At 49.8% G+C, this 26,930-nt stretch overlaps 1 protein-coding gene across 6 annotated transcripts in view; it reads left to right on the forward strand.

Annotated features, from left to right (window-relative positions):
• The window catches only part of Vac14 (Vac14 homolog (S. cerevisiae)), a 101,870-nt gene that overhangs the window by 44,373 nt on the left and 30,567 nt on the right, over positions 1-26,930 (forward strand). For 5 of the 6 annotated variants that reach the window (XR_003947268.1, XR_003947269.1, NR_151674.1 and 2 more), the window contains exons 13-14: positions 8,125-8,281; positions 19,591-19,723. Coding sequence is in view for 2 of the 6 variants with exons in the window: in XM_006530918.3 (XP_006530981.1) it covers positions 8,125-8,281; positions 19,591-19,723 (290 nt within the window). In the remaining 4 variants the exon portion in view is untranslated. The remainder of the gene's footprint in view (positions 1-8,124; positions 8,282-19,590; positions 19,724-26,930) is intronic. The other variant, NR_151675.1, reaches the window with a different exon arrangement.

A 26,930-nucleotide genomic window follows, 5' to 3' on the forward strand; every position in this document is an offset into this window, starting at 1 on the left:
TTACCTGTGTGCTGAGTATGCGTATAGCTAGAACTTACTTTGCTTTGCCAGGACACCTAAAAGCAACCTGAGTGCCCTTCGAATGGGCAGGAAAATGTGTCCACACCTGAACAGAGCTGCTCACCTCCCAAACTCTGGCCTTTCTCCTTGGGGCACTGCTCATCTAGTTGCAGAAGGCAGGGTTCTCATGCCATGTAGACCACAGCTCTGCTCAGAATGCCAGCCTGCCTGCTGCCTTCCGCAGCTCCTGTTTACCTTGTGTCTAAGGCTGAGGCCTCAGCCCCAGTGCCAGCTGCTGTGGGTGCATTTCCCACTGCTCTTGGCCTTCATTCTGGCTTCTATGGTGAATTCTCTGGCTGATTCCCCAAGCCCCAGGGCAGCAAGAGCCAAGTTATATGTGGTCAGGGATGGAGGAGGCCTGGCCACTGAGCTATACCCTTTATAACAAAAGGAACTAGTTTCTATGTGGGCAGAAGCAGAAAACCCAAGGATCCTGTAGAAGCCAAGCCTCGTGCCTTTGCCCTTCCTGTCAGATTTGCTTCACAGCCTGAGGGGCAGCCTGACCCGACCCAGATCACCTACAGGGCACGACAGTCAGCTGTTCTGCACAGAGACTTCAGATATTCCTTGGCATTGGCTGACACTGGCCAGAGTGCAGCCTCCAGAGTCTGGAGCAGCATCCATCTCTTTCACCAATACAAAGTATGCCTCTTGGGAACATTCTTGCAGCTTACTCCCAGCCAGCGCTAGGGAGAGCACAGTCTGGGAATGTCCTGACAATAGAAAGAAAGAGTCCCCTTCAAAGGAGCTGGATTGCTCTACCAGTTGACATCGAAAGCCTTAGCTAGTGCTTGCTGTGTAAACCTAGGGCTTCCTAAGGATCAGTGGGACCTTAAAGTGGGATGTTTGTCCATCTATTCCTTTGGCAGCAGCTATTCCAAACTATGCATCTTTTATTTTCTTCCCCTATGCTGCAGATCTTCCTCTATCTGCTAAGTGATTGCCTGGGCCTTCAGAGCCAGAGTGTTGGTTAGAGGCAAGGTCAGGCTCCCCTGTGTGGGGACTTGAACTTGTAGTGTTTGTCTGCAGGCTGTAGCAGTATCAACTGGGACAGAGGAACAACCACAGTGCCATGGAAGGGCAGAGGGCAGGTATTAGGGTAGTGAATGCCCATTAGATCAGTGAAAGAGAACAGCACTGTCCAGGAGAGAGCCACCCCTTGGTTGCTAGAAAATGAGTATGACAGATGTCATTATCTACGTTTATCCTAAGGAAAAAGCCAATTGATACTATAAAGTTGTCTCCAACAAAGGGGATCATCTGAGGAATCCCTGGTTTTTCTCTGCTGTCTACCCCATGGGAAATATGAAGCCCTTTTCCGCCAACTCCCGAGGCTCCCCTTGGAGACACCTTGGCAGATTCTGTCTGTACTCGCGGTCTTCAGCCTTGACCCTTACAGTCCAGCAAGGAGTCAAGGCAGCACATTGCACTGCAGAACCAGGGACCAGCTGATGAGCCCTCCCCACCCCCACCCACTGCCATGGAAACAGCAGGCGCTCCCGTTCCTGCAGAATATTGCTTTCTTGTAACCTCCTTCCCCCTCCCCTCTTCTTTCTCTCACACAAAAAGAAAGCACAAGTGTTTTATATTCATTTTGCAAAAATGCTGTGTAGTGCATACTAATTGGTGTGGCTTCCTCCTGCTTTCTTTGAGCTAGTCCCCATCCTTGGAGCCAGGACTCCAGGCCAGCCTCGGGCATGGGCCCAGACAGCCTGCTCATTGGCAGAGGAACTAGATTTGGGTTTCTGGGGGTGGAGCAAGGCTGGCCACATGTCTGTGGTTCTGGGGCATTTCCTTCTGGCCTTGTGGGATCCTTGAGCAGGGATCTTTGTCCCATAGCTTCCTACCCACACTGTAGGGTCTCCAGGGAAATGTAGAGCACCACAGCCTTGGCCTGGGCATAGAGACTCAAAGCCAAGTCTCTGCTCATCTATCTCAGTGCTCTGTTAACTAGACCTTTCTCTGCGATAGCTCTCCTCCCTGGGCCAGATCTTCATTTTGATTGTTGCTTCAAAAGGCTCAGGATCCCAGCTGGGTTATGGGCAGTTGAGAAACAGCTAGCAATGGGATTTGATCGCTTGAACTAATGTCAGAGAACTACTACAGCCCCATAATGCCTTCCGTACACAGTATCCACCATATAGCATTCCTGCCCTTCACTCAAGCAGTCCCCTCCCTCCTTCAATTCTGGTCTAACTATTTAAGGGGCAGGAAGGGTCAGTTCATTGTGTGTGCACCTGTGTATGTATGGTGCCCCAGGCAGGGCTGTGGGCTTTTTGCCAATCCCTAGGACTAGAAACAAATCATTTGCTTTGTAAGCACAGGAAGAGTGGCTGGGATCACCAAAGGAACCTGTAGACAGCATTTCCGGCTTTAATTGTGCAATTGAAGTGTAATTTGCATTCATTTGCCATTTGATATTAGACTTTCTAGAATAAGAGAATTCTGAATGCAAAAAGTGCCGCCTTCCTGGCTCTGCTCTCCTGTCCAGTAGTGGGCAGGAAGCAGCAGTGGAGAAATGGATGCTGCACATTCTCATGAAAAGCCCTCAGTATGAATGGCTATTCCATCTCATCACCAACCCAGGGCCATTAACAGCCTGGTATTGGGATTAAAAATCTTGTAATAAGAGTGGGATGTTGGCTGGGCAGTGGTGGCGCATGCCTTTAATCCCAGCACTCAGGAGGCAGAGGCAGGCAGATTTCTGAGTTCGAGGCCAGCCTGGTCTACAAAGTGAGTTCCAGAACAGCCAGGGCTATACAGAGAAACCCTGTCTCAAGAAAACAAAACAAAACAAAAAAACCAACAAAGAGTGGGATGTTGGACACTTTGTGCTTGCTGTGCACTGAAGTCCCCTTCTTCTTTGGTATCCATGGGGGATTGCTCCAGAGACCCTCTGGATTCCAGAATCTGAAAATGCTCATATTGTTTCTATAAAATGGGCCAGTATTTGCATATAACCTACATAATTATCCCATGCACTTTAAATCATCTCTCAGTTATATATTATACCTAATACAATTAAACGTATGGCAATAACTGTTAACGCTTCAATGTTTAGAAAATAAAACAAGGGAAAGACCTTTATATGTCCTGTGTAGGTGCACATCACCTAATACTTTCCGTTGACAGTTGGTTGACTCCTTTGGCACAGAGGGCTAGCTTGCCTCACAGCCTTCAGGGCAGCCTTGCATTATCAAGCTTCCATTTGTACATACAGGGAAACAGATGCTATTACCTGCTATGGAACCCAGATTCTTGTGTATGGGTCATAAGCTTGGGACACCCAACCTAGCTACCACTTGAGCCTGATTTCTGACTACATATCCCTCCACCCCACATCCTTCTCTGGAGCTAAACCACCCCAAGAATGTACTGCCTTATTCTCTGTATCCATAAGCAGCTTATGCTAGTTAAGAGAATGCTTCAGATGTATACTCCACAGTGTATGTGCGCGAGCGAGTGTGTGTGTGTGTGTGTGTGTGTGTGTGTGTGTGTGTGTGTGTAAGCACGCAAACACATGCCCTTGGTGGCCACTCTATCAAGTGCTTCCACAGGCTCTTGGCTCCCCTCAGACCAAGTTGCTGGTTCCTGAAGCCCAAAGGTTCTCTTTCAAGTAAATGTTTTTGCATCCTATAGCTTGAGGCTCTGGCAGAGTCTGTCCTGTGTAGCCCTGTGTCTCCTATAGTCAAAGCTGAACCATGGGAGCTGCTCAGTAGGTGTTAGGAAGATGTTCAACGGCATTAACTGGATGCAAGTCTGAGCACAAAGCCCTGAGTAGTTTGATTGGCAGGCTTGGGTTTCTGAAGCAGAGCTGTGTATGAAGCAGACACTGCATTTTTGTTGAGCTGGTGACTGTACAAGTCTCAGATTCCTTGGGTGGAGTGTGAGGTGACACTGACGGTGATTGAGAGTGTTAGTTCTCAACTATAGCTTGCTCCTCTGGGCTCCTTGTCCCTTATAGCCTGGTTCCTGAGCTGCTCCGTTCTTGTACAGGCCATTCTTCTTGCATGCTACTGGGTCTTCCTAGGCATCATCACTTCAGCTGGAAAGAGGTGCCTTTTGGATATGTAGTGTCTTATGTGCCTGTACTGGTGCCAGGGTTCTTGCAAGAGCTGATCTGGTATAATGTGTGCCATGCCCCAGTTAGCCTTGCTGGGTCATACTTTTCTCACTTGGAGCATTTGACCAGAAGGATTTGTTGTTCAGGGGGCATATGACCCTGTACACTTGCACAGACAGATCTGAGAAGGACAGCATGACTGGAAGAAACAGAGTTCTAGGAGACCAGGGTGACCTTTTCTTCATCATCATCTCTCCTGAGTCTGAATCCTTTGTCAGATCATAGAAAGAACGATCACTTGGGCAATGGTGCAAGCAACACTGAATGGGAGTTAGGTTACCAATTTGAAACTTTGCCTTAGTTCTTAAATTTTTTTTCGTACATATACCAAAACTCAGCAGTTTTTTAATATGTTTTTATAAGGTTGCACAACCATCACTGCTGCCTAGTCCCAAGACATTTCATCTCCATACCCTTCCCCCCAAGAAAATAACTCTGCCCATTAGAAGTCTCGTCCCTAACTACTGGCAACCACAAATGTACCTTCATCTTTTCAGATTTGTCTCTTGTAGACATTTCATGTAATCATTGTGGTTTGTAGCCTTCTTTGACTTACAAGAGTTTATAAGCCTCTTCCTGTTGCTACAGAGTCCAGTGTCCTTTTTTTTAATCTATCTGTGTGTATGATGTGTGCACATGCCATTATCAAGGACGACTGCAGAGTCCAGTGTCGTTTTTTACCTATCTGTGTGTATGATGTGTGCACATGCCATTATCAAGGACGACTGCAGGGTCCAGTGTCGTTTTTTACCTATCTGTGTGTATGATGTGTGCACATGCCATTATCAAGGACGACTGCAGAGTCCAGTGTCGTTTTTTACCTATCTGTGTGTATGATGTGTGCACATCAAGGGTGACTTTGAGAAGTCAGTTCTTCCCTTCTGCCTTATTGAGTCGGGGCCTCTGTTATCTCTGATATACTGCTTATGCCAGGCTGTCTGTCTCCCATCTCACTGTAGGAGCACTGGCATTACAAATGTGTCCTACAGCTTAGCATGTTTGTACAGCCAGTACTTTTACCCACTGAGGGAGCCTTGTCCCCCTTCCTCATTTGTTTTTATGACCGGTCATATTCTGTGGAGTGGATGTACCACATTCTATTTATCAGCAGAGGGACCTTTGCATTGTTCAGCTAGTGTGAATGTTCACATGCAGTTCTCTTGGTAACACCTAGGAGTAGGAGCACCCCGATGGAAACTCTGCTTAGTTATTGTAGAACTCTTGGCTTCATTCTTGCCGTGCTGTTTATTTTGGGGTGAGTCACCCCATACTGTCCCCCAACTCCAAGTCCTAGATCTAGTTTACCATCCCTGACCTGTGACTTACTTGTGAATTGGAGGGGGGAGTTAAAACTCTACATAACTGTGCCATCTGCTTCCCCACCACGCCCTCTTCCCTATGTCTCTTCCATTCCTGGAGCAGTGAACCTGCCAGATACTCCTCCCTTCAGGGAGCAGAGCCCTAGGCCTGCAACCCAAACCCACCTAGGGTCCTCTGGTTCTTGGCCTGACATGGGGCCAACTTTTACTCCTGCCATCTGACAGGGCTATGTGGGGTCATGTTTTCCAGCCACTACAGGTCCATTTCCCACAACTCAGCAAATAGAACTCATTCCAAAAGCAACTAAAACCCAAATCCCAGTGCATGGAAGGGCAGTCAGCGATAAGCTTCTGGCAAAGCTTTGTTGCTTCTTGTACCCAGTCATAGGCGAGGGTGCCTTTGACTCCCTCCGACAGCCCAGTGCCTCCTGCAGCTCAGCTCTGGTGCAGCAGGGTAGAAGCTCAGGAAGGGCTAGAGAGTGTTTCAGTGCCTGTAATGAGGGAACAGTGGGGATGACATCTGTGTGAGTGATGTCAGGACCATCCTGGAGGAGGCCAAGATCGTGTTAAGATCGTGTGCCAAATGTGATATAGCTTAGAGAAGACCAGAGGCCAGATAGGGTCAGCATGCAAAGGGATCCTCAACAAGGGTACAGGAAAGCAGGCCAGCAGAAACTAACAAAAGTGACAACCCAGTTGCATAGGATACGGCACTGGCTTGTTACCGGAACTGATAGGACCACGGTTGTACTCAGACACCAGATCCTTCCCATTGTTACATGCATGCATGCGTGCCATGGCATGTGTATCTACTGAAGGTCAGAGGACAACAGCGGTGGCTGGGCCTTTCCTTCCACCTTGTGAGTTCTGGAAACTGATCTCAAGTTGGCAGGTTTGATGGCAAGTGGTTTTATCTGCTCAGAAGGCATCTCGCCTGCCCTGAACCCAGAGCTCACCATTTTAGCTGGACTGACTGGCCTACAAGGCCCCTGGATTTGCCTGTCTCCTCTCTCTACTGTAGCATAGGACGCCACTGTGCCTGACTTTACATGAATGCTAGAGATCCAAACTCAGGACCTCTTGCTTGCATGGCAAGCATTGTATCCACGGAGCCCTCTGCCGAACCCCAAACTGATCCGACCTGTATCTCCCAAGTGCCGAGGTCACTGGTATACACCATTCTTTAGACTCTTTGATGCCAGGCAGTTCCCACTTAGCCTTGTGATCTTGAAAGAAAGCAGTTTGTCCTCTGCAGTGTACTGTTCTGCTGAACTCCAGTATTCATAGATTGGGTGTGTGGAGTGCATTCATGATATTTTCAAATTGCAGTTTGTATATTAGGATATAACCCTGTCTTCACTTGGGGAACATTTGTACTTACAGGGTTTAGTAGCCATTGTCACTGATTCCAGAATATTTCATCACCCTCAAAAGGAACCTCAGCTTAGCCTTATCTTGACCTTGTATTTACCATATTCCACTAGCTAACCTGTCAGCCCCACCCACAGAGCTCTGCAGCTTTTCCACTGGTCCCTTACCTACTGTGGTTCTTCCCGCCCACCCCCCCTCACCCCCCTCGCCCCCAGCGGTTAATTCTTTCTTGATCTGGGTTTAGAGCAGCCCAGTAAAAGGCACAGTTGTCCCTATTGTCACCTGATGTTTGCTGATCATGTGCTGGGTGCCAGGGTTAGTCCTAGGGCTATACCTGTGGGTGAGGCAGAGGCAGGCGTTCTTGAGAACTGAAGAATAGGGAGCAGAAAGTGCTTGAAGGACCTGCAGTGGGAGGGACTCCCTGTGGAGGGAGTGTAGACTGCAGGTCTTGGGACTGATGACACTTAAACAAAGGGGTTTGCATCCACGGTGATGCCTTCCCAACAGGGCGTGTCACTGACCTCTCTCTAGTGCCCACTGTTTAGTGCCACAGTGGGATGAGCTTTGTCAAGTGAAGATAGTGTAGTTTCCAGGGCTACTGGCCCTTTAAGGGCAGCCATAGAGGAAAGAGGAACACACCGCCCGGCCCAGAATAACATGCCTCTCTTTAGAAGAGTGCAGTAGGCAGGTAGGCAGCTGAAGAGACCTTTCCTAGTCCATCCAAGGCTAAGTGGAAACACTTGAGAGAGTCCTGACTGGGTGTTAGGAAGCCTTTTAGCAGAGGAGGCCAGAATTGCACCCAAAGCATAGAGGGCCCTTTGGACTCTGTGTGGCCTGATGTCACCTCTGCAGTGACAGCTGTTCTATGGACAGGGCCAAGGCCTCATACAATACAGAAACTGAGATGCATCCTATGTACGGCTCACCTTACTGCCCAGGACCTGCATCTCAAGGAGCCCCCTGCAGTCCTTGTTCAGATACAGAGAGGAGAGCTTCGGGAGGAAGACTCGTCACCCTGGTCAGCTTCCTTCTCTAGGCATTGCCATCAGTGGCCTCTTAATCCAGACCTTCACCGCATTTTCCCAAGCACTCTGACAGCTACGATCTCTGTGGCTCTCGTGACAGGCAAGCAGCACAAGTCTACAGAGCCTCCTGCCCTGTGAGCCACCCCTCATCACTGACTTCACCTCTACCACATCAGCTCAGCTCATAGTAGGGAGTTTGTCCTTTATCCTCCGCTTGTCTCCCCAGGTTGTCTTGAAGGATCTGGAAGTGTTGGCAGAAATTGCTTCCTCCCCTGCAGGCCAGACGGATGACCCAGGTGCACCTGATGGCCCTGACCTCCGAGTCAACCACTCGGAGCTTCAGGTGCCCACCTCCGGCAGAGCCAACCTACTAAACCCTCCCAGTAAGTATTTCCCTGAAGTGTCTGGCCTAAGGAGCACTGAGTCTTATTCTAGCCCAGGAAGTCACTTATAAATGTGTTCTGCCATTTATGAGAGTCAGTGGCTTGCCTACCCGTGGTCTTCTACCACAAGAGGCAGCCTCTGCCTCCTGGCTCATACTCCATTCGCCCCCTGAAGAGACCCTCACAGCCCTCATCTTCAGCTCTTTTGATGTTTTTAAACCACTGACTAAGCACAAAACCCTCTGAGACAATTTCTCTCCACAGGCAGGCAGCCAGCCAGGGCCTTCAGTCTTAGGTCTCACAGGTGGAAGAAAGCTAGGCAGCCATTTCCTCTTCACTGAAGCTCAGAATAGCTCAGCATGGCAGGCAGCCCAGGCAAGAGACAGGATAATTCAAACATGCTGTTTCCGGGCTGTCCTTGCAAGCAAAGGTAGCCAAGTGCTTGTTCTTCGGGTTCCTTCGGGATGTCAGGTAGCTCTTCTCCCTGGCCACGCTGCCCACCCGCTCCTCTTCTCAGGCAGAGACCACCTCCCTCAGCCATGTGAGCCTTAAAAAGGCCCAAGGACACAGGTTAGTAGGAAATTACCTGGTGGGTCTTGGATGTTTGCCAGGTCTTTGTCCCTCAAACCCCTCATGCCGTCCAGACACCAGGACCTCATTAGCTTCTCATAGACTCACAACCTTTCGGTGACATTGTTCCTCCTGCAGCTCTGTAGCACTTTGGGCCCTAGCCCCAGCCAGGCCCATATTATACCTGCACTGCTCCACTAGAAGCTCCCTGATGTTTGGCCAGACACTATGCCCAGTGTCTGAGAAGTTCGCAGTATTTTTCAGAGCTCCACAGGCTTTGGTGCACCCCTGGATATGCCAAGTCAGATCACAGAAGGCCATGTGCTGAGGACACGTATCCATGACAAAGAAAGCCATGGGTCACTCAAGCCCTGTAGCAGGAAACACATGGGAGCCCAGGCCTCAGGCTCTGCTGCCGCACACTCTCCCTACTGGGTTACAGTGGTAAATTCTGGAGCCCAGGCCTCAGGCTCTCCTGCTACATGTTCTCCCTGCTGGGTTACAGTGATGAACTCTAGCCCAGCCTGGCTTCCTCCCTTCCGTTTCCCCAGGATGCCATCACTTCCTCACTCAGGAGACCAGCTTCCCCTGGGCAGTCATTAGCTGTGGTCAAGGAAACAGCCCCCATATCCTGATGCCAGGACCCATGCTGTGGCTCCCACCTCCTGTCCCTCAGCAGAGGAGTTCACTGTGTACCCTCTGTCTCTAAGTCAGCATATAGGGGCCAGCCCCAAGACTGGGGACAGATGATAGAGATCAAGTGTGGTGGTGCAGAACAGTGGGAGCTAAGTGAGGTAGAGAGAGGCTTTTCCTCAGATAGGAGAGATGGGGACAGGGAACCCAGAAGAGAGGAGTCCTGCAGTGGCCCTCAGTCCTTCCTCGCCAGGAAACAGCATGCTACCATCTTCTCTATCCTCAGAGTGACATCAGCAGGATCCTTGAGCAGACTGTGATACCTAGTGCTCCCAGAACCCTCAGGGGTCCTTCCCTTCATCTGTTAGCATGTTTTCTCTCCCTCCCAAGCATAAAGAAGTTGATAGCTGAAATGTGGGTTCATGCTACTGAGGGTATGAACCAAGAAACTGTTTTGGGCACCCACCTTAGAGTTGGGGTCCTGCAAGATTCCTTGGGGCACTGGGATAATCAAGATCAGCCACTGCTTAGAGACAAGAGCTGAGGACATTTACCCTGCAGAGAACTCTGAATCTGAGCTCCTCACCCCACCAAAATGGGTAGGAGGCTAATGAGGCTGAAGGGGTGAGACTCTTACCCTGGCCTGCAGAAACTATCAGAATGGCTCACCTCAGCCAGAGACACTGAGAAATCATAGGAAAAACAACAACAAAAATCCCAGATGGTAAAAAAGTCAGTCCTGGGAAGACTCCTGGGGAAGAGCCTATATCCAGTCCTGTGATTTCTTTCACAAACCCATTATACTGTGAGCCACAAAGTTAGCCTGAGCCATTTGTGGAACTCAGAGCTATGAGACCCCCTGGGCAGATGCGTTCATACATGCACATCTGCAGCTGGCATCAGAGTTTACAAGTATGTTCCTGGCTCTGGAAGGTCGGGATCAAATCAGTAATAAAGGAATGCAGGAAACCAGTCTGTCCTCTGCCCTCTCCTGGCACAGCTGCCTTATGGGGTGTTGTTGAGGTCAGAAAGCATGCAGGAAGTGTCCTCATTTTTCTGCTGGCCATGCTTCCCAGAGTACTTCCCAGGCATTCAGTGTGGTTCTGTCTCCTCCTGTGCACCCATGCACATGGACAGAGGATGCAAGGCCAGCCCTCCTTCCTGCCTCAAGTCTTATACCTCTCTAGGACACAACTCTGAGAACATGAGACAGCAGTGCTATGTCCCGTAAGAGGAAGTCACTCCACTCTCTTCCATGCAGGAACTTTCTAGAAGGCAACGTCAGGGCATCTACAGGGAAATCAATGGCTCCTCCTTCACATTAGATCTGTAAACTCAAATGGTACAGATACCACACAGTGGTGGGGGAAAAGACCCATCACACACCTGGGTGAGTGCTGTGTTGGCCCAGATGCACCACTACAGTGGTCCCTAGGGTGCTGGAGGAGACAGAGTTGCCCACATGGGATTTTTCCTCATGCCTGACTTAGTATAAACATCTCTCTCCCTCCAGCACAGAGACCCAGGTCTGGGCCCCACCTCCTTCATTCGTGACCAGAAAGGAACTACCTCCAGAGCAAGGGCCTCTGAGCAAAGCCAGCACCTACCCGGGGGGCTCCTAGGCTCAGCTCACTGTATACCATCTCTACCTGACTCAAGAAATCTGCAGGTGTATTGCTAGGCTGTGGGAAGAAGGGGCAGTAAGCAAGCCTCTGTGGGCCCACTCTGACCCAGATCATTCACAAAACAGTTAGTAGGACCCAGGAGCTCCCAGCATGCATCTCTTTTTCTCCCAAGGCCTTAGACAGTTCTGCTCTCAGGTATGTATCAGGCCTGGGGAGACCCAGGTGTCTGTCCTCTGGATCCTCAGCCAAGGGTCAAGGCAGGTCTGAAAGTTGGCCTGAAATTCCAGGCTGCCATGACCTGCCGCCTTGTTGTTGCCTATTCATTTCATTTCTTTTCTTTTCTTTCCTTTTTCTTTTCTTTTTTAAGCGGGGTCTCATGTATTCCAGGCTAGACTTAAATTCATCAGGTAGGCAAGAGTAATCTTAATTTTTAAACCATCCAACCTCCACCTCCCCTGTGCTAGGATTTCAGGTATGCACCAGCACTAGGGAGGAACTAGGGATGGTTTTGTACAGGCTCGGCAAGCACCCAACACCACTGATGGCTAAAAACTAACCATGGTAACATACCCTGCAGGGGTCACTTGTCTGAAATGTCTCCACCTCTAGGTCTGAAAAGGGCAAAGGTAGAATTTTCAATTCCATTTCATTCCCTGCATCCCAGGCCAGTATGACCAGATGTCAGCAGTATCTTCCTGTCACCAGACAAGCAAGACCTGTAAGAAACCCAGGAGGCTTTCGGGAACTAGGCCATTTCTCCCTGTAGTAACAGTGGTCACAATAGCTGCCAACATTGGCCATGTGCTGATTGAAACTGGCACTATGCTAACCCCTCTCTAGGCCTGTTCACCTGAATCACCCCAGCTCCATCCAGTGAGAGGAGAGCATGCTTTAGTCCCTTGATGGAGGGTGGTGACACACATTTGTACCTGCCTAGTCCCATTTACAGCCCTTGAAGGTTTCTTCTCCTAAGGGGAGGAGCAAAGGAGCCTAGCTAGCAGTCCGAGCTGGTCTTCCCAGCTGTGGCCCCAACCTGCTCTAGAATTCCCAGAGAAGTAGTTCTTCACAGTGATTCCAAGGACCCCATTCTGGCCTCTCGCTACATAGAGCCTCATTTCCTGTCCTCCCTTCCACTTACTATAACCACATTTGACCGTATCACAGCTTCTCCAGGAGCCTTGCCTCTTGCTCTTTGAACCTCAAAGGCCTATACATCTTTCACCTTCTAGGAGGCAGCAGAAACATCTGCCACCTGTGCCCTGTAGTGGGTTCTTGCTTCAGGCACTACCTCCTTATCTTCTAAACCAGGCTGGAGTGCTTGGGGGCTCCAGAAGCTACTCCATAGGCAGGGCTAAGATCAATCAACACTCTGCAGTGAGAAACTGCTCTGATACCCATCCTTAGTATCACTGGATCCCTCTGGTCAGTTCTGGTGACATCCTCTGCAAGCTGCCTTCCCTTTACCCCCTCCAGCTCGTCAGGGTGGATGGTGGAACTGGCCTGTCTCCTCTTGGCTGTGAGGAAACCTTGGCTCAAGGTGCAGAGGTTCCAAAGCTGAAATTTGAAATTGCCCAGGTCATAGAAATACAAGCACACAGATCATCCCCGCTTCTAGACTCAGATTTTATCAGGATTACCAAATGTCTTGTATGCGCTGTGTACATCTCAGGCTACAAGACCTAGGTTTTATTCACGTATGAGTCCCTAACAGCAGGTACCCATCAAGGATGAGAGATGATCAAAATAAAGGATGGCTGGGAACAGGTTACCAAGAGTGAGCTGATGTTCCCCAGGCCCATTGTCCAGGAAGGATGTCCCTTGGTCCTGCAACAAGACTCCTTATTGGTTGGTCTTGTCAGTCCTAGCCCTCTCCCTTTAGCACCACCCTTGGCCTTAGCCCTTGCTTTAGTGCCAGCCCCTTCCTGAGAGCAGGTGGCAGTGTGGACTCACCACTACCCTAAAAGCTGGAAATTACCTGAGCCCTTCCCTCTTTGACCCATTATCTTGTCTTATGAGCCAAACAGCAGAAAACCTCCCAGATATGGGTGAGGTTCCAGCTCCTGTCTTGGGCGGTTACTTCCAGGACCAGGTTGCAGGGGTTGGTGTCATGTCCTTTCATCCGTGAAGCCATGGAAGGGGTGCTGCCTCCAATTCCACAACTCCCTCTTAAAAAAGGAAAAAGAAAACCTACCTTGGCTTCCTTCTCTTTCAAGCACTTAATTCTGTGGGGAAGTTGCTCCTTCCCCTCCATCCCCTTTGACCTAGGTCAGCTTCCCAATCGATTCCCCTTCCATGAAGTACTTTCTTTTTGTTGTTATTGTTGTTTGCTTGTTTTGTTTGAGACAGGGTTTCCCTAGGTAGCCCTGGCTGTCTTAGAGCTCCCTCTATAGACCAGAGTGGCCTGGAACTCTCAAGAGATCCTCCTGCCTCTGCATTCAGAATGCTGAGATTTAGGGTGTGCACCTCCACACCCGGCTTCATGAAGCACTTTCTGTGCCAAGAGTGGACGGTATCCCTTTCCCCTGACACAGATGACAGGCCAGCTGTCTCCATGGCCTGGCTAAATCAGCGAGAGTTCAGGTCTGATCTGTTTCCTTACCCTTCTGGCCATTCCTGCCTCCTCCAGGCAGCAAATCTTCAGTTGGACAACAGGGAATGGGGTAGAGAAGGAAGCTGGAACCTTGTAAGTAGAGTCTGAGCTTAGTGGCTAATGTTTTCGCATCTGGTTCTGTTGCACTGTAACTCGGGCTGTCTATTGAGGCCAGAGCTATTTTTATCCTGACATGTGAGGCTCCTTCACGTCATAGCCACAAAACTCAATCAATCCAAAACATCCCAGGGAAGGTTGTTTGTGAGACGCTCTGCAGATTCTCATGTCGCCACATCAGGTTTCACTTAGCAACATGTGCAGGGCTGGCTCCCCAGCCACCACACACTGGCCTGTCTTTGTATACAGAGGGCTCCCCACAGCATCTGTCTGCCCCTGAGCAGTCAGTCAGTCACATGAGCTTCTTTCCAGAGCCCCACAGGCTTCTTCCTTGCCCAAACCAGAACTACAAGGCAGATCTGTGTGGCTAAGAGACTGCACTCTCCCTCACATTCCTGTCATCTTTGGGTCAGCCCTTCAGGAAGAGCTCCTGAAACACACAGCCCTCTTCTTTCCTTCCGGGCTTGCTGGTTCTCACCAAAGCAATTTGTCCACCATTTGAGTAGACCTACAAAATTGCACTGTTGGTAATGGTGAGGGAGAAGTTTGCTAGTACACCTCTGTCTGGGTGCAGATCTGGAAGGCATGCCCTAAATCAGGCTACTGAACCAGGCCCAGCTCTACCTATCCTCAGGCATGGAGCGCACCAACTGTTGTGGAGACAGAGCCACTACAGACTGCCAACCAGATGAGCAAGAGCCAGGGGTGGGCAGATGAGGCTGGTGGAGGCGCTTGCGCTGTCCCCTGGGAGGTGCAGGCTGAGTGAGGCGGAAATCAGTGCACTCCTGGGCCAGTTTGTTCTTTCCACATCCCCTCCCAAGCCCACAGCCCTGGCCAAGAACCTTAAGTTCTGGATAGGACAGGTGACTCAAAAGGACACTGAGCCAGATTACTGGCAACTGAAAAATGTATTAGCTGTTTCTTAAACACAAAAGACAAAAGAGGCAGAAAAGGCAACAACATGGTGGGTGCTCCATGGCGAGAGAGCAAGACCCAGCATCAGAGGGAGACAGCATGGCAGGCTCTCTAAAGAAAGTTGATGTTCACATGGCAGAAGAGGGAGACTCTTTTTATGCCTTTTTAGGATGGGGGACAAGTTTACCCCAAGAGTCTGCACCCGAGCTCTTCGGCTTCCCAGACAGCAGCAGGGAAGCTGTGCAGAGCAGGGTGTGGCTTCTCTTTGATCTAAACTCACTTTCCAGGTGAGATGTGATGGCATGGGCAGGTCGGCTTGCTGGAAGCACAGTGTCCCATCTCAAGTCTGTTGTATCTCAAAGGGAAGGCCTGAACAGAGCCCAGAGTCTACCGGGCTTATGGAGCCTTCTTTCTTGGGTCCTCCAGACAGCAGGCCTGAAGGCTGCTGAGGTCAGAGGAGATTGGGCAAAAAGGTAAAACTAAGGTGGAGGAAGCTCTCACAGACCCTGCCGCTGTCACCAGTGAACACTAACAGCTCGACTTTCTTGCCTGGGACTCGTGCCTTGCATGGGTGCACTGTCTTACTGCAAGTGAGGTTCTAAAGTCAGAAGTCCGCTGGGGCTTTGGGTGGCTTCCTCTAACGTGCTGTACCTAAGCTTCCCATCAGCTGAATCTTGGGGAAGGTGCATGGCTCCAGTTGGGGATCATTGGATTTTTCCTGTCTGTGGTCTTTGAACAATGGGCTTCCTTGAAGGACTGAGTTCACAGGTGTCCCAGAGGACACTGCTCCTAAGAACTAGAGTCACTTGTCCCATGTGCTTTTCTATCTCTCCACTAACGGTCACTACCATTTAGCCTAGGCACTGAGTCCATTTGGACCAATGAGAGCCCTTCCTAAGAAGAGCAGAAATGTGTCCAGGGTAACTCCAAGCCATCTCTCCTGTTGCCTTCGGCCAGTCTGTTAGCTGAGATGGAGCAGGCCACAGATAACTCCTTCTCTTTCTCCCTGAGCACCCCAGCAGAGTTCTGTGAGTTTGAGATCCTAATTCTCCCTGCATGTCCAGCCTGTTCTACAAGGAATGAAAGCAATCTGCTCCACGTAGTGCTCCAGGCCAGAGACATTTGCTGATGTCACACACACTCCATTTATTGAGCAGGGCATGTGGCATGCGTTGCTGGGCACTCTTACTGCCCCTATTATAGATTAAGAAACTGAGACCGGGCACCATGCTTGGTGCTTGACTTTCCATGGCTCTGTGACGCAGTGTTCCCAGAGAACTTAGCTCCTTAGGGCTCCCAGGTGGCCACAGCCAGGGAGGACTTATTTATGGTTACTCCATTCATTGGTCCTTTTGTCCTTTTAAGTACTTTGAAGCCTAGTGGCCTTAGGCCTGGAAGTGGGATGACCCCGGAGTACTCAATAGAGAAGCAGGAAGGAAACAGAGACCCAGATGATGCAGAGATGCACACCCAGGACAAGCTTACTGTCTGCTGGATTCCTGTCCACGTGTCCCTGGGGGTGTGGGGTAGGCAGGCAGGCATGACGCTTAGTTTATCTCCTGTGGGTGAGGATGGGAAGCAGGGCTGCCACAACAGCTGTCTCTTCAGCCACCTCTTCTAAGATCAGCCCCAGCTGGGCCTGAAGTTTCTTATGTGTAAGAATTTGACACAATTCTGCAAACAGCCCCTCTGGGCCAGGGAGCAGAGACTGTTTGCCATTTCAAAGTCACTCAGGACCAGGACAGCCAGGCTGCCTTCAACAGGACCCAGGACAGTGCAGAACAAACAGCAGAAAATTGGATGCAGCCTGTCCTTAAGCTGGCTTTTCATTCCAGGCTTCCGGAGCAGTTGTCTGGGAGGGTGTTGTCTAGAAAAGTCTTGGGATTCACAATGGCAGGATTTGGAAGGGTGCAGGGTTATATAGAAAGCTTGGGATTGAAGGTAGCAGGGTTTGGAGGTACTAGTGAGAATGACAGGTTTGAAGGATGCAGCAGCTGCAGCTGGGGAAAGGGGAAGAAAAAACGAAAAATGCCTTCTGATTCCCAGCCACTTCCCTCTAAAGGTGAAGAGAAAACAGAATGCAGGACTCCTGGGGTTCAGTGCCACTGTGGCCACTGGCAACCGTGAGATTCCTTTGGGAGGCTCATAATGCCATGCCCTGGGTGTTTTTTACATGTTTTTATGCACTTAGCCTGATGCTTCTGGGGCCTCATGTGTTCCCACAGCCAAGCGTGATCTCCAAGGGACTTGCATCCACCTACCTTGTGCGAGTGCCTGCCTGCCCTTTCAGGAAAAGAGGCTTCCGAACCAGAGAGGCCAGATCAGAAATGGACGGCATGTGCTGCCTCAGTTGGCCCTGTTTAACCCTATGGTCTCAAAAGCTTGAGCAGCCAAAGGGAAAAGATGGTACTGGACTTAACCAGTCTTGTGGGACTGGCAGTGTATCTCAGTGGCAGAAGCCCCTAGCGTGCATGCACGGGGCTGTGCAGCACCACAAGAGGTTTTGTTTTATTTTGTTTTGCAATTTAAGCCAGGATCTTGAACTCAGTAGGCAAATGCTCTTACCACTGAAATGTATCCCAGCCCAAACAGTTTTGTTTCAGAGGATAGTATCAAGAACGTAGACTGGAGATGTAGCCTTGTAGTGGAGCACGTTCCTGACAAGAAGAGGGAAGAAACCCGCAAAATAGGAAAAAATGTTTCTAAACCATCTACCTGATAAGAACCTCATGTATGAAGAACTCTAATAACAATAAAAAGACAAGTAATTCAATTTTGAAAATAGGCAAAGGAATTGAGTAGCTGAATTTATAAGATAAACATAGGCAATATATATATACACACACACACACACATACAGATATATAGATATATACAGACAGACAGACAGACAGACAGATAGTATCACCAGAGAACTACAAAGCCACAGTGTAACACCACCTTCCATCCACTAGGAAGGCTATAGTGAAAGACGGGTAACATGCCCGAGAGAATGCCAAGAAGGTAGAACTCCAGTTCAGCCAGTGCGGAAAGTGGCCTGGTGAGGGATCCCCCAGGACCCGAACAGTTTTATTCCTAGGTGTAGCCAAGAGAAAGGAAGCCAGTCCACACAGAACTCATGGCTGTTTACACCAGCATCATTCATAAAGACACAGAGTAGAAGCCACCAAGTACTTGACACTTAATGAATTAACAAATGCAATATGGTGTGTCCATTGTTCAGTGATAAGAAATAATGAAGAATAAATATATACAGCCAAACTGAGCCTTGAATGTATGCTGCATGAAAGAAGCCATTATTAGGTTCCTTTTATCCATGCAAAATGTCCAGAATAGAGCAGTCCATAGAGAGAAGGATTTGTTCTCAGGGCTTGGAGGAGAGACTGGGAGTGAAAGTAACAGGTACAGATTCTAGTAGAGGGGTAATTAAGGTATTCTACAGTTAGCAGTAGATTCTGTATGACTTTAAGAATATTCTGAGAATCTGTAAAAGGCAAACTTTATGGGGCAAGAATGAGGCTTTAATAAAGCTGTTATTTTTTGACAAAGATGTCCCAATATTGCATTGGGCAGACTGAGAACCCCCCCCCCCATCCTTGACACTTCAGCAAAAAGGAAGGCTGATCCTGTGGGACATGTGAGTAGCCCACACCAGAATAAGCCAGCATCCATCCCGTCAGCCTTCCCCTTGTTCCCACAGTGCTAAAAGCTTCACTAAGGGCACATACGCAAGAGCAGGCTGAAGGAGGGAGGGTTGGTATGAGGCTTTCAGCTGAGGCTGTATCACACAGCCAGCCAGGGCTCTGCAGGCTGGAGGAGTTCCACCTGAGAACACCTTCACCTAGTTCCCAGTGCTAGGCGAGGCTCCAAATTGTCACCCTGTCTGCTTTGTGTCTGTTGTCCTTAGCCCAGTCACTGTGTGCACCGTTTAGTTCTTTTCTCAGCACTAGGGAAGGGATTTTGTCTTATGCCCGAGGGGCTGCCAGCTTTGTTGACCATGTAGTAGTTGCACCTGTCTAACCTCTCTTTTGGTTTTTTTTTTTGTTTTTTGTTTTTTTTTTTTTTTTTTTTTGTCGTTTTGGTTTCTTGAGAAAGGGTCTCTCTACATAGCTCTGTCCTAGAACTTACTACATAGACCAGGCTAGCCTCAAACTCATATAGAGATCCGCCTGCCCTGCTCTTGCCTCCCAAGGGTTGAGATTAAAGGCATACACTACCATGCCTAGCTGTCTGTCTAACCTTTTTATGCTCTGACTGGCCATTGTCCTTAATTGTGCAAAGTAAACCCCACAGATATCTAATTTGTTTGGATAATGGGGAGAATTGTGTCCATTTGTTTTTATTTTTAAGATGTATTTTATTGTGAATTATATGTGTGTAACCATGTGTGGGTATATGTGCATGAGTACAGACTCCCATGGGGGCTAGAAGATGGTGTCAGATCCCTTGGAGTTGCAGGTGGTCTTGAGCTGCCAGATGCCGGTGCTAAAAATCAAACTCAAGTCTGTAATACATGCCTGTAACCACGAAGCCATCCCTCCAGGCTCCACTTCACTTTTATTGTAGCGCCTAATGGAGGTCTTACACATGAGATGTTCATTAGGAGTAAACCAATAAATTGTATGTGCTTGGGCATAAAATCCGTGCTTCCAGTCTGTGACCCTTGATTGGAGACTTTTCTCTCATCTCTTTACACACATACACACACACACACACACACACACACACACACACACACACACGCACACACACACACATGGGTGGGGGGAGAAAAGCCCTCTGGCATTTACAGTTGTATTCTGTCTCATTACCTGTAGACACACAGTCAGATTAAATCTTGGCTGTTTCTTTCTCTACAGGTACCAAAGGCTTAGAAGGCTCCCCCTCCACTCCCACCATGAACTCCTACTTTTACAAGTTCATGATCAACCTTCTACAGACGTTCAGCAGTGAACGGAAGCTCCTGGAGGCCAGAGGCCCGTTCATCATCAGGTCAGTGCTGTGTGCCACAGCTTTGACTCCCCCGCTGTATATTGTGACAAAGCAGTCACCTGCTTTCTTTCTCTCCCCATTTCCTGGCTTCCCTCTTGAACAGTGGAATCAAAGCCTCAAGGTAGTGGGGTTCTTAAATGGCTGAAGGTGCTAGGGGGTCAGACTGTATTGGTGTGGCAGCAAGGGTGGAGGAGCTGAGTGGTTCCAGCAGAGCCGCAGTCTACACAGAGAACTTGAAGGCAGGAACATACGTGAAGAGTTCATTTCCCTGTGACCTGAACCCAAAGTTGAGCAGGCTCGTGGACCCTTCCTCTTTGCTCTCTGGGGATTCAGCATATTCAGCGTGGTGAGCTGTTGTTGTTCAGAGCTGAGTCTCCTCAAGAACTGTGCTATCTGTTTGAGCTGGTATCGAGACCAGCCTCCAGACCAGTCCTTACTCCACCCAACACAGCCAGAGAGGATCTCTTAACCTTGTATGGCACAAAGAGCCCAGTTGAGTGGCTTCTTAACCATACTCCGAGGTCAGTGAGGAGCTACATGCTGGGGAAGTGATGTGACCAGACTCCTGATTTAAGAGATTGTTGTGTTGGGAGAACAGGTTAGAAAGGGCCAAGATGGATAGACAGTCGGGAGACTGTAGTTTAGTGAGACTGGCTGATTGTCAAGTGCATGGACTGCAGAAGGGACAAAGGAAAGGAGAGTCCGGACAACATGCAGGTCCTGAGCCCTGAGCAAGTGAGTTGTCAGAGAGTAAAGACATTCACATGCTTGAATTTGAGTTGCTTTGAGAACATCAAAAGTAAATGTTGATGCAGCAGTCTGATGCTTCAGAGAGAAACCTAGTTCCAAGATGCAGAGTCTGGAAATGGATGATGCAGGCAGGCAGTCAACAGATAGCTGCTCAGCACCAGCCCTGTGCCAAGTGTGTTTTTGGTTGCTTCTGCTCTATGCTTTCATTCTTAGGGAGTAAGGAATCCCTTAGGGTTGAGCCCTAAGAAGCTTCGTATTTGCTAGTTGAGGAGGCTGAGAAGAACCAGAAAGGTGGAAGGGAGGGGAAGGGAGAGAAGCTGGGAGGAGGGAAAATGAAGCCTAAAGAAGATCTGGGAGCTGACACAGAAGCCTGCTCAGCCTCAGAGTGAACCCTGGAGATGGAGACAGGATAGGAAGAGACAGGGAACTTGATGGAGAAAACACAGGCTATGTTACAGTCAGAGAGTGGAGTTGAAGACACCCTGGAACTGGGCCAAAGAACTGACCCATGAAAAGGGACAGAGCAGCAGGAGGAAGGGGCTTCTGGTGTCTCAGCACTCTGACATTTGAAGCCAGGTAATTCTTTGTGGTGGAGCTCTAGGATGCTTAAACAGCATCCCTGACCGATACCCACCAGGTGCAAGTAGCACCTGCCCCCACCTGTTTTGGACAATCAACAATATTCAGGGGCTGGGCAGGCAGCTCAGCTGTAGAGCATCTGTCCAGTGTGCTGGAGACCCAAGAGCGTACCATTTGAGAACCACTGTAGTCTAGAAATGGCTCAAGTGGCAACGGCAGCAGTCAGTGAGTGCACAGTACAAATGGATCCTTGAGCTCATTGGCTATGAGAGGAAAATCACTACGGTTTTCTTCCCATGGAGCTGCACAGTTCCAGTTAAGAGATGGAAGCAGACATCAGATACAGCACAAGAGACCCCCACATACATGAAAACAATAGAATGCCCGCACATGAGTGACAGGTAACTTCAGGTGGTTTTCCAGACTACAAAGGTGTCAGCACTCTTGATGAGCAGTCCTCCTCTGGTAGAATGAACCAGTGGAGAGAGGGGGCTTTGGAAAAGGTAGAAGTAGCCAGCTGCAGCCCAGATCCTTGGGAGCTCAAGATGGTACCCAGCATCCCCAGACTGTACAGAGCAGGAAAGCAGGTGGCACAGACATGCTTGGGCCTCCTCCCTACTTGATACTCCATGAAGCTGGTAACCAGGCCACTGCCATGTTTCTATTTACAGATTTCAGGCCAGTAAGACTTTGCTGTCTTCTCAGTATCCCCTTAGTGTCTGGGGATGATAAGAATTCTCATTTTTGCTTAAGGAGAGTGTGCTTTAGTAGCAGTGTGCCAACTAGGATTGCTTGGAGCTGGGCTGCAGACTCCTCACTCTGCTAAGTTAGCATCCGACAACATGGAACCTCAAGGACTCCTGAACAGGTAGGGAACTGGGGCCAGGACTACCTGGACCCTGCTCCTCAAACGGCTCAAGAGCAGGTCCCAAAGGTCATCCCTTTGTCCTTCATCTCTTCATCCAGCATGACAATCACTTGCTGTTCCAGAGCTGAATTCCCTCAAGAATTCCCTCTGAGAAGGCATTAAGCCCAGCCTGCAGGCCAGGCCTCACCCTACCCAGCACAACCCCAGAGGGTCTGTTAGCCCTGACTAGCACAACTATCCTTCGCTACAGTCTCCCCTTGGCCTTTACTCTAGCCATCCGCTTGTCTGCCACATACCCAAAAAACAGCCTTCAGTACCCTGAGAGCCTGCTGCCTTCCAAGCCAGTGCCCAGCCACTGCCAGCTCCCTAGTCTGTCTCAGTGCGGGCTCTGAGGGTCCCCAGCCACTGCCAGCTCCCTAGTCTGTCTCAGTGCGGGCTCTGAGGGTCCCCAGCCACTGCCAGCTCCCTAGTCTGTCTCAGTGCGGGCTCTGAGGGTCCCCAGCCACTGCCAGCTCCCTAGTCTGTCTCAGTGCGGGCTCTGAGGGTCCCCAGCCACTGCCAGCTCCCTAGTCTGTCTCTGTGGGCTCTGAGGGTCCCCAGCCACTGCCAGCTCCCTAGTCTGTCTCAGTGCGGGCTCTGAGGGTCCCCAGCCACTGCCAGCTCCCTAGTCTGTCTCAGTGTGGGCTCTGAGGGTCCCCAGCCACTGCCAGCTCCCTAGTCTGTCTCTGTGGGCTCTGAGGGTCCCCAGCCACTGCCAGCTCCCTAGTCTGTCTCTGTGGGCTCTGAGGGTCCCCAGGTCAAGGTCAGGCATCACAGGTGCACAGCTTCATAACTGCACAAGAGATGAAGGCTTTAGTGCGGTGCGGTGGTTAGCTGCTGTCCTGCACCTTCACTTACAGAATTCTTTTCTGCTGTTTACTCTAAAGAGGGAACACACTAGAACTAGGTATTGTGATTCACAGCTGTTATCCCAGCATTGGAGAAACCGAGGTAAAAGGATTGCTGTGAGTTCAAGGCCAGCCTAGGCTATGTAGTGAACCAAGCAAGCCTGAGCTACACTAGCTCAGTCAGTCAAGTACATGCTACACAAACACAAGTACTTATTCATATCCCCAAAGCTGACTTGAATGAAATCAGGGCCTGGCAATGTTACTCTAGCATTTGCAGTGGGGCATGGGTAGATCCCTGAAACTCACTGACTATCTAGCCTGGATGAATTGATCAGCTTCTGTTTCAATGAGAAACCTGGTGCCAATAGATAGATAAATAAATAAATAAATCTGGAAAGCACTCAAGAAAAGATAGTAGACACTAAGCTTGGGCCTCTTCATGGCGAAGAAAAACAGCATGAAGGGCATCTAATGGTGCACACACTAATGGAGCCACAGGCCTGATGAGGAACACAGTAGATGGTTTTCAACCCCCTCCTTTGGCTGCTTAGTTGCTCCTCTTGGTCCCTAATTCTGTCCACTGAGAAAGATAAATGGTTGTTCCTGTGAACAAGTTAGAAGCCATTATTGGTGCAGTGATGTGTTTAGGGCCCAGGGCAGCTGCCATTCGTGTGGGAAGACAACGGCAACTAGAGCTCTTGAAAACAAATTCTGGTGGATTCTCACCACAGAGAGGAACCATTTTCTTCCATCTCCTCACTCCATACTGTTTCCCAGAGTGGGAAACACCATCTTGATGTGGAACCAGAGTCAGGAGTGGAAGGCCAGGACTCCAGCTTGGCCTCATGTCCACCCAGCCCCTTACCTTGTGGGCATAGGCATTTAGACCACGAATTGAGATGAGGATGGTGCCAAACTCTCATATTCCAGCCAGCCTCACAGGCCCGAATCGAGGTCGAGGCCCTTCTGTTGGTTTGGTTGTAGGGAAGTTAAGGCGCAGCCCAGTTTGAAGAAGATGGTACAAATGAGAAAAGGTGCCCCAAACGTCCCCACGGTTCAAAGCCTAAGGAAGTGGCTTTTGGAGTAAGGCTTAGGTTCTGTCTTAGGGTTGCTATCACTGTGATGAAGCACTTAGCCAAAAGCAACTAGGGAGGAAGGGGCTTATTTCGGTTTACACTCCCACATCACTGTTCATCATTTGAAGCAGTCAGAGTAGGAATTCACACAGGTCAGAGAGATGGAACAGGAGCCGATGCAGAGGCCATGGTGGGGTGCTGCTTACTGGCTTATTCCTTATGGCTTGCTCACCTGCTTTCTTATGGAACCCAGGACCACAAGCCCAGGGTGGCTTACCCATAATGGGCTGGACCCTCCTACATCAATCACTAAGAAAATGCCCTACTGGCTTGTGTTAAGTTGACATAAAAACTAGCCTGCTAGCGCAGGTTCAAATCCCAATTTCTCTCAGTTGTAACATACGACATACTTCCAAGTCTTTTTTGCTTTGTCCATAAAAGAAAAAATGTTTGGTTTTTGGTTTGGTTTGGTTTGGTTTGGTTTTTCAAGACAGGGTTTTCCTGTGTAGCCCTGGCTGTCCTGGAACTCACTCTGTAGACCAGGCTGGCCTTGTACTCTCAGAGATCTACCTGCCTCTGCCTCCTGAGTGCTGGGATTTTTAGGGGCATGTGCCACCACCAACCAGCTAAAACACAAATGTTATTAGTGCCTGTCTAGCCATTCTGAGATGAAAGGAAGCCGCTCTTCAGCCCCTGATGTGAGCTTGGCCTCCACTTGCCCTGTGGTCCGTGGAGAATGGGAACAGGCTTCATGGGAGGATGGATAATTGAACCTTGTGTCCTAAAGCCAGCTTTGTCACCCACCCCAGTGCCCAGGGCACCCACCAGCACCCAGCCCGGCCCCACTAAACCAACTCTGTCTAAAGTAGGTGTTGGTGTGCATTGCCCTCCTCCGGTCTCTTCCCACCCTTCATGCTAATGCTAGCTGAACAAGCCCAGGCCTTGTCTGCCTGTGAACCACCCCACTTATACACAGGAGAAAAGGAAAGGAGGGAGAAAAGCTAGCCTCTTTGATAAGCTGTGATATGAACCCTGGCGTAACCCAACAGCTGTGATCTTTACAAGCCCGCTTCTGTGCTGGGAAGTAGCAAGTCTGAAGACACTCCACTCTGCCTGCCAACAGGGCCTCTGGCCAGCGTCCTTTGGCTCCATCAACTGCGTTTTCCCCTCCTCTTCCTCCCTGCTGCCTTGCAAAGAGCACTTGCCAGAGAATGCTTTCATTTTTAACAAGCCACTGTGTACTGTGAATGCAAGGTCTGCAGCTTGACAGCCCAGTTGATGGTAGATGAGTCTCAAGTACCCTTCCAGGGGCAGGCGCACTTCTAGGATGAGGTGGGTGTCCTGAGAGAATGAGCCATGACCCAAGTAGGAAAGGAACAGAGTCATGGGGCTTCCTAGACCCCAGCCAGAGACACCCAGTCTGAGGCCTCATTCTGGTCCTGCTCTCCCGACCCTATGCACACAGGCATGGTAGCCCCTCCCAAACATGTATTAGGGATCTAATACAAGTTCCTACGAATTACCACTGCCTTCCTAGTGCCCTGGGTTTGCATATAAGCTCTGTGTCATAAAGACTGGCATGGGTAGAATTGGCCACTGAGGTAAGTGGTAGAGCAAGGAAGGAGAGTGTCAGGAGAAGTCACTCTTTAGTTCCATGATTGAGAAATTCCACAAGCACCCCACCCCTCCAGGCTCAGTTCCCTCATACCCTTAGGATCCTCCAAGCACTCCCCCAGTCTCTGCAGTCCCCTTTCCTGGGGACACCCTCCTCTCTGGCCTGTAAATCTTTGTAGTTATCACCTCACCTGTTAGGGAGCAGGCCCCCAAAAGCCAACATTGTGCTGTGCTGAAGAAAGCAGAGGGTTATGCTGTCATTTCAGAAACCCATGCTTGGCTCTCAGGTCCCTGCTTCCAAGAGTGGTGTAAGGGACTTTGGTCAGCTCTCTTCCTGGTCACCTTTAAGGGATTGCCTTCATTTGCTGAAAACAAATAAATTGCCCCAGCAAGCACACACCAATCTGAATCGGTCTGGGAGGAACGATCCTGATAGTCTTACTGGGACTGCAAGTGGAATTTGATCTTTTCTTAGTTTGCAGCCATATTGAGTGGGTTCCCAGCTGAGGGAAGGAGACTTTGGCCAAAACAGTAGGAAACCTTGTAATGGCCAACACCTGCTCAGAAGAGACATCTCTAGCCAGCTTTAATTAAAGTCTGTCTAGCCCCTTGTATGAATCTTGTAGACTTTCCTATGTGCCGCCCCCGGCCCTGGGGTGTGGCAGAAGCTACTTTGCATGACCAGCCCTCACTTCAGCTCTAACTGGAGACAACTCTGTGGTAGTAGAAGGGGTACACAGACCTAGGAGTCCAGTCTGGCACAGGACAAAATGCAGGTACCCTGAGCCAGGACAAGAAATCAGCATCCCAGCCTAGAACTCTCTAGAGCTGGGGCCCGCCATCCTCCTCCTTGCAGTCCCCATACCCAGCATACTCATGCACTGGCTTCCCTCTGAGAAGGCTGTCTTGTCTTTGGAAATGGAAACCACATGTGATGGGCCTTGTCAGGTTAAGCTGGGGTTGATTAGGTCCTCCTGAGGCCTGTGGGAGGAGCAGAGCACTGTCCAGAGCAGCACCCCCATACACTCTGAACAAGGCTGTGTTAAAGAGCACAGGTGTACAGGCAGAGGGAGCCATGTGTCCTTGAGGGTAGCCCTGGTTAAAACAGCCCACACTTCGAAGCTCCCCGTAAGCCAACTTGCATGCTGCAGATTCCAGGAAGCACTGGAGGGAAGGAAGATTCAGCAACAGATAGGTGGGAAATTGCTCAGCCCACTGTGTGTAGTATTAAGCTCCTTACCACAGGAAGTGGTACCTGTTTGGCCCCCATCCAGCCTCTCACACAGTACCTACTTTAAAGCCTATACACCTGAGATCTCAGCCCCATAGCCCAGACAGCTGGCAGACTGGGGGGTGATTATAGAGAAAGGTTTTCAGGGGCTGAAAACGTGATAACGCATTCAGTCTGAAGCTTGTGAGCTTGCTTCCAG

This window comes from Mus musculus, chromosome 8 (assembly GCF_000001635.26).
Source record: "Mus musculus strain C57BL/6J chromosome 8, GRCm38.p6 C57BL/6J".
NCBI lineage: Eukaryota > Metazoa > Chordata > Mammalia > Rodentia > Muridae > Mus > Mus musculus.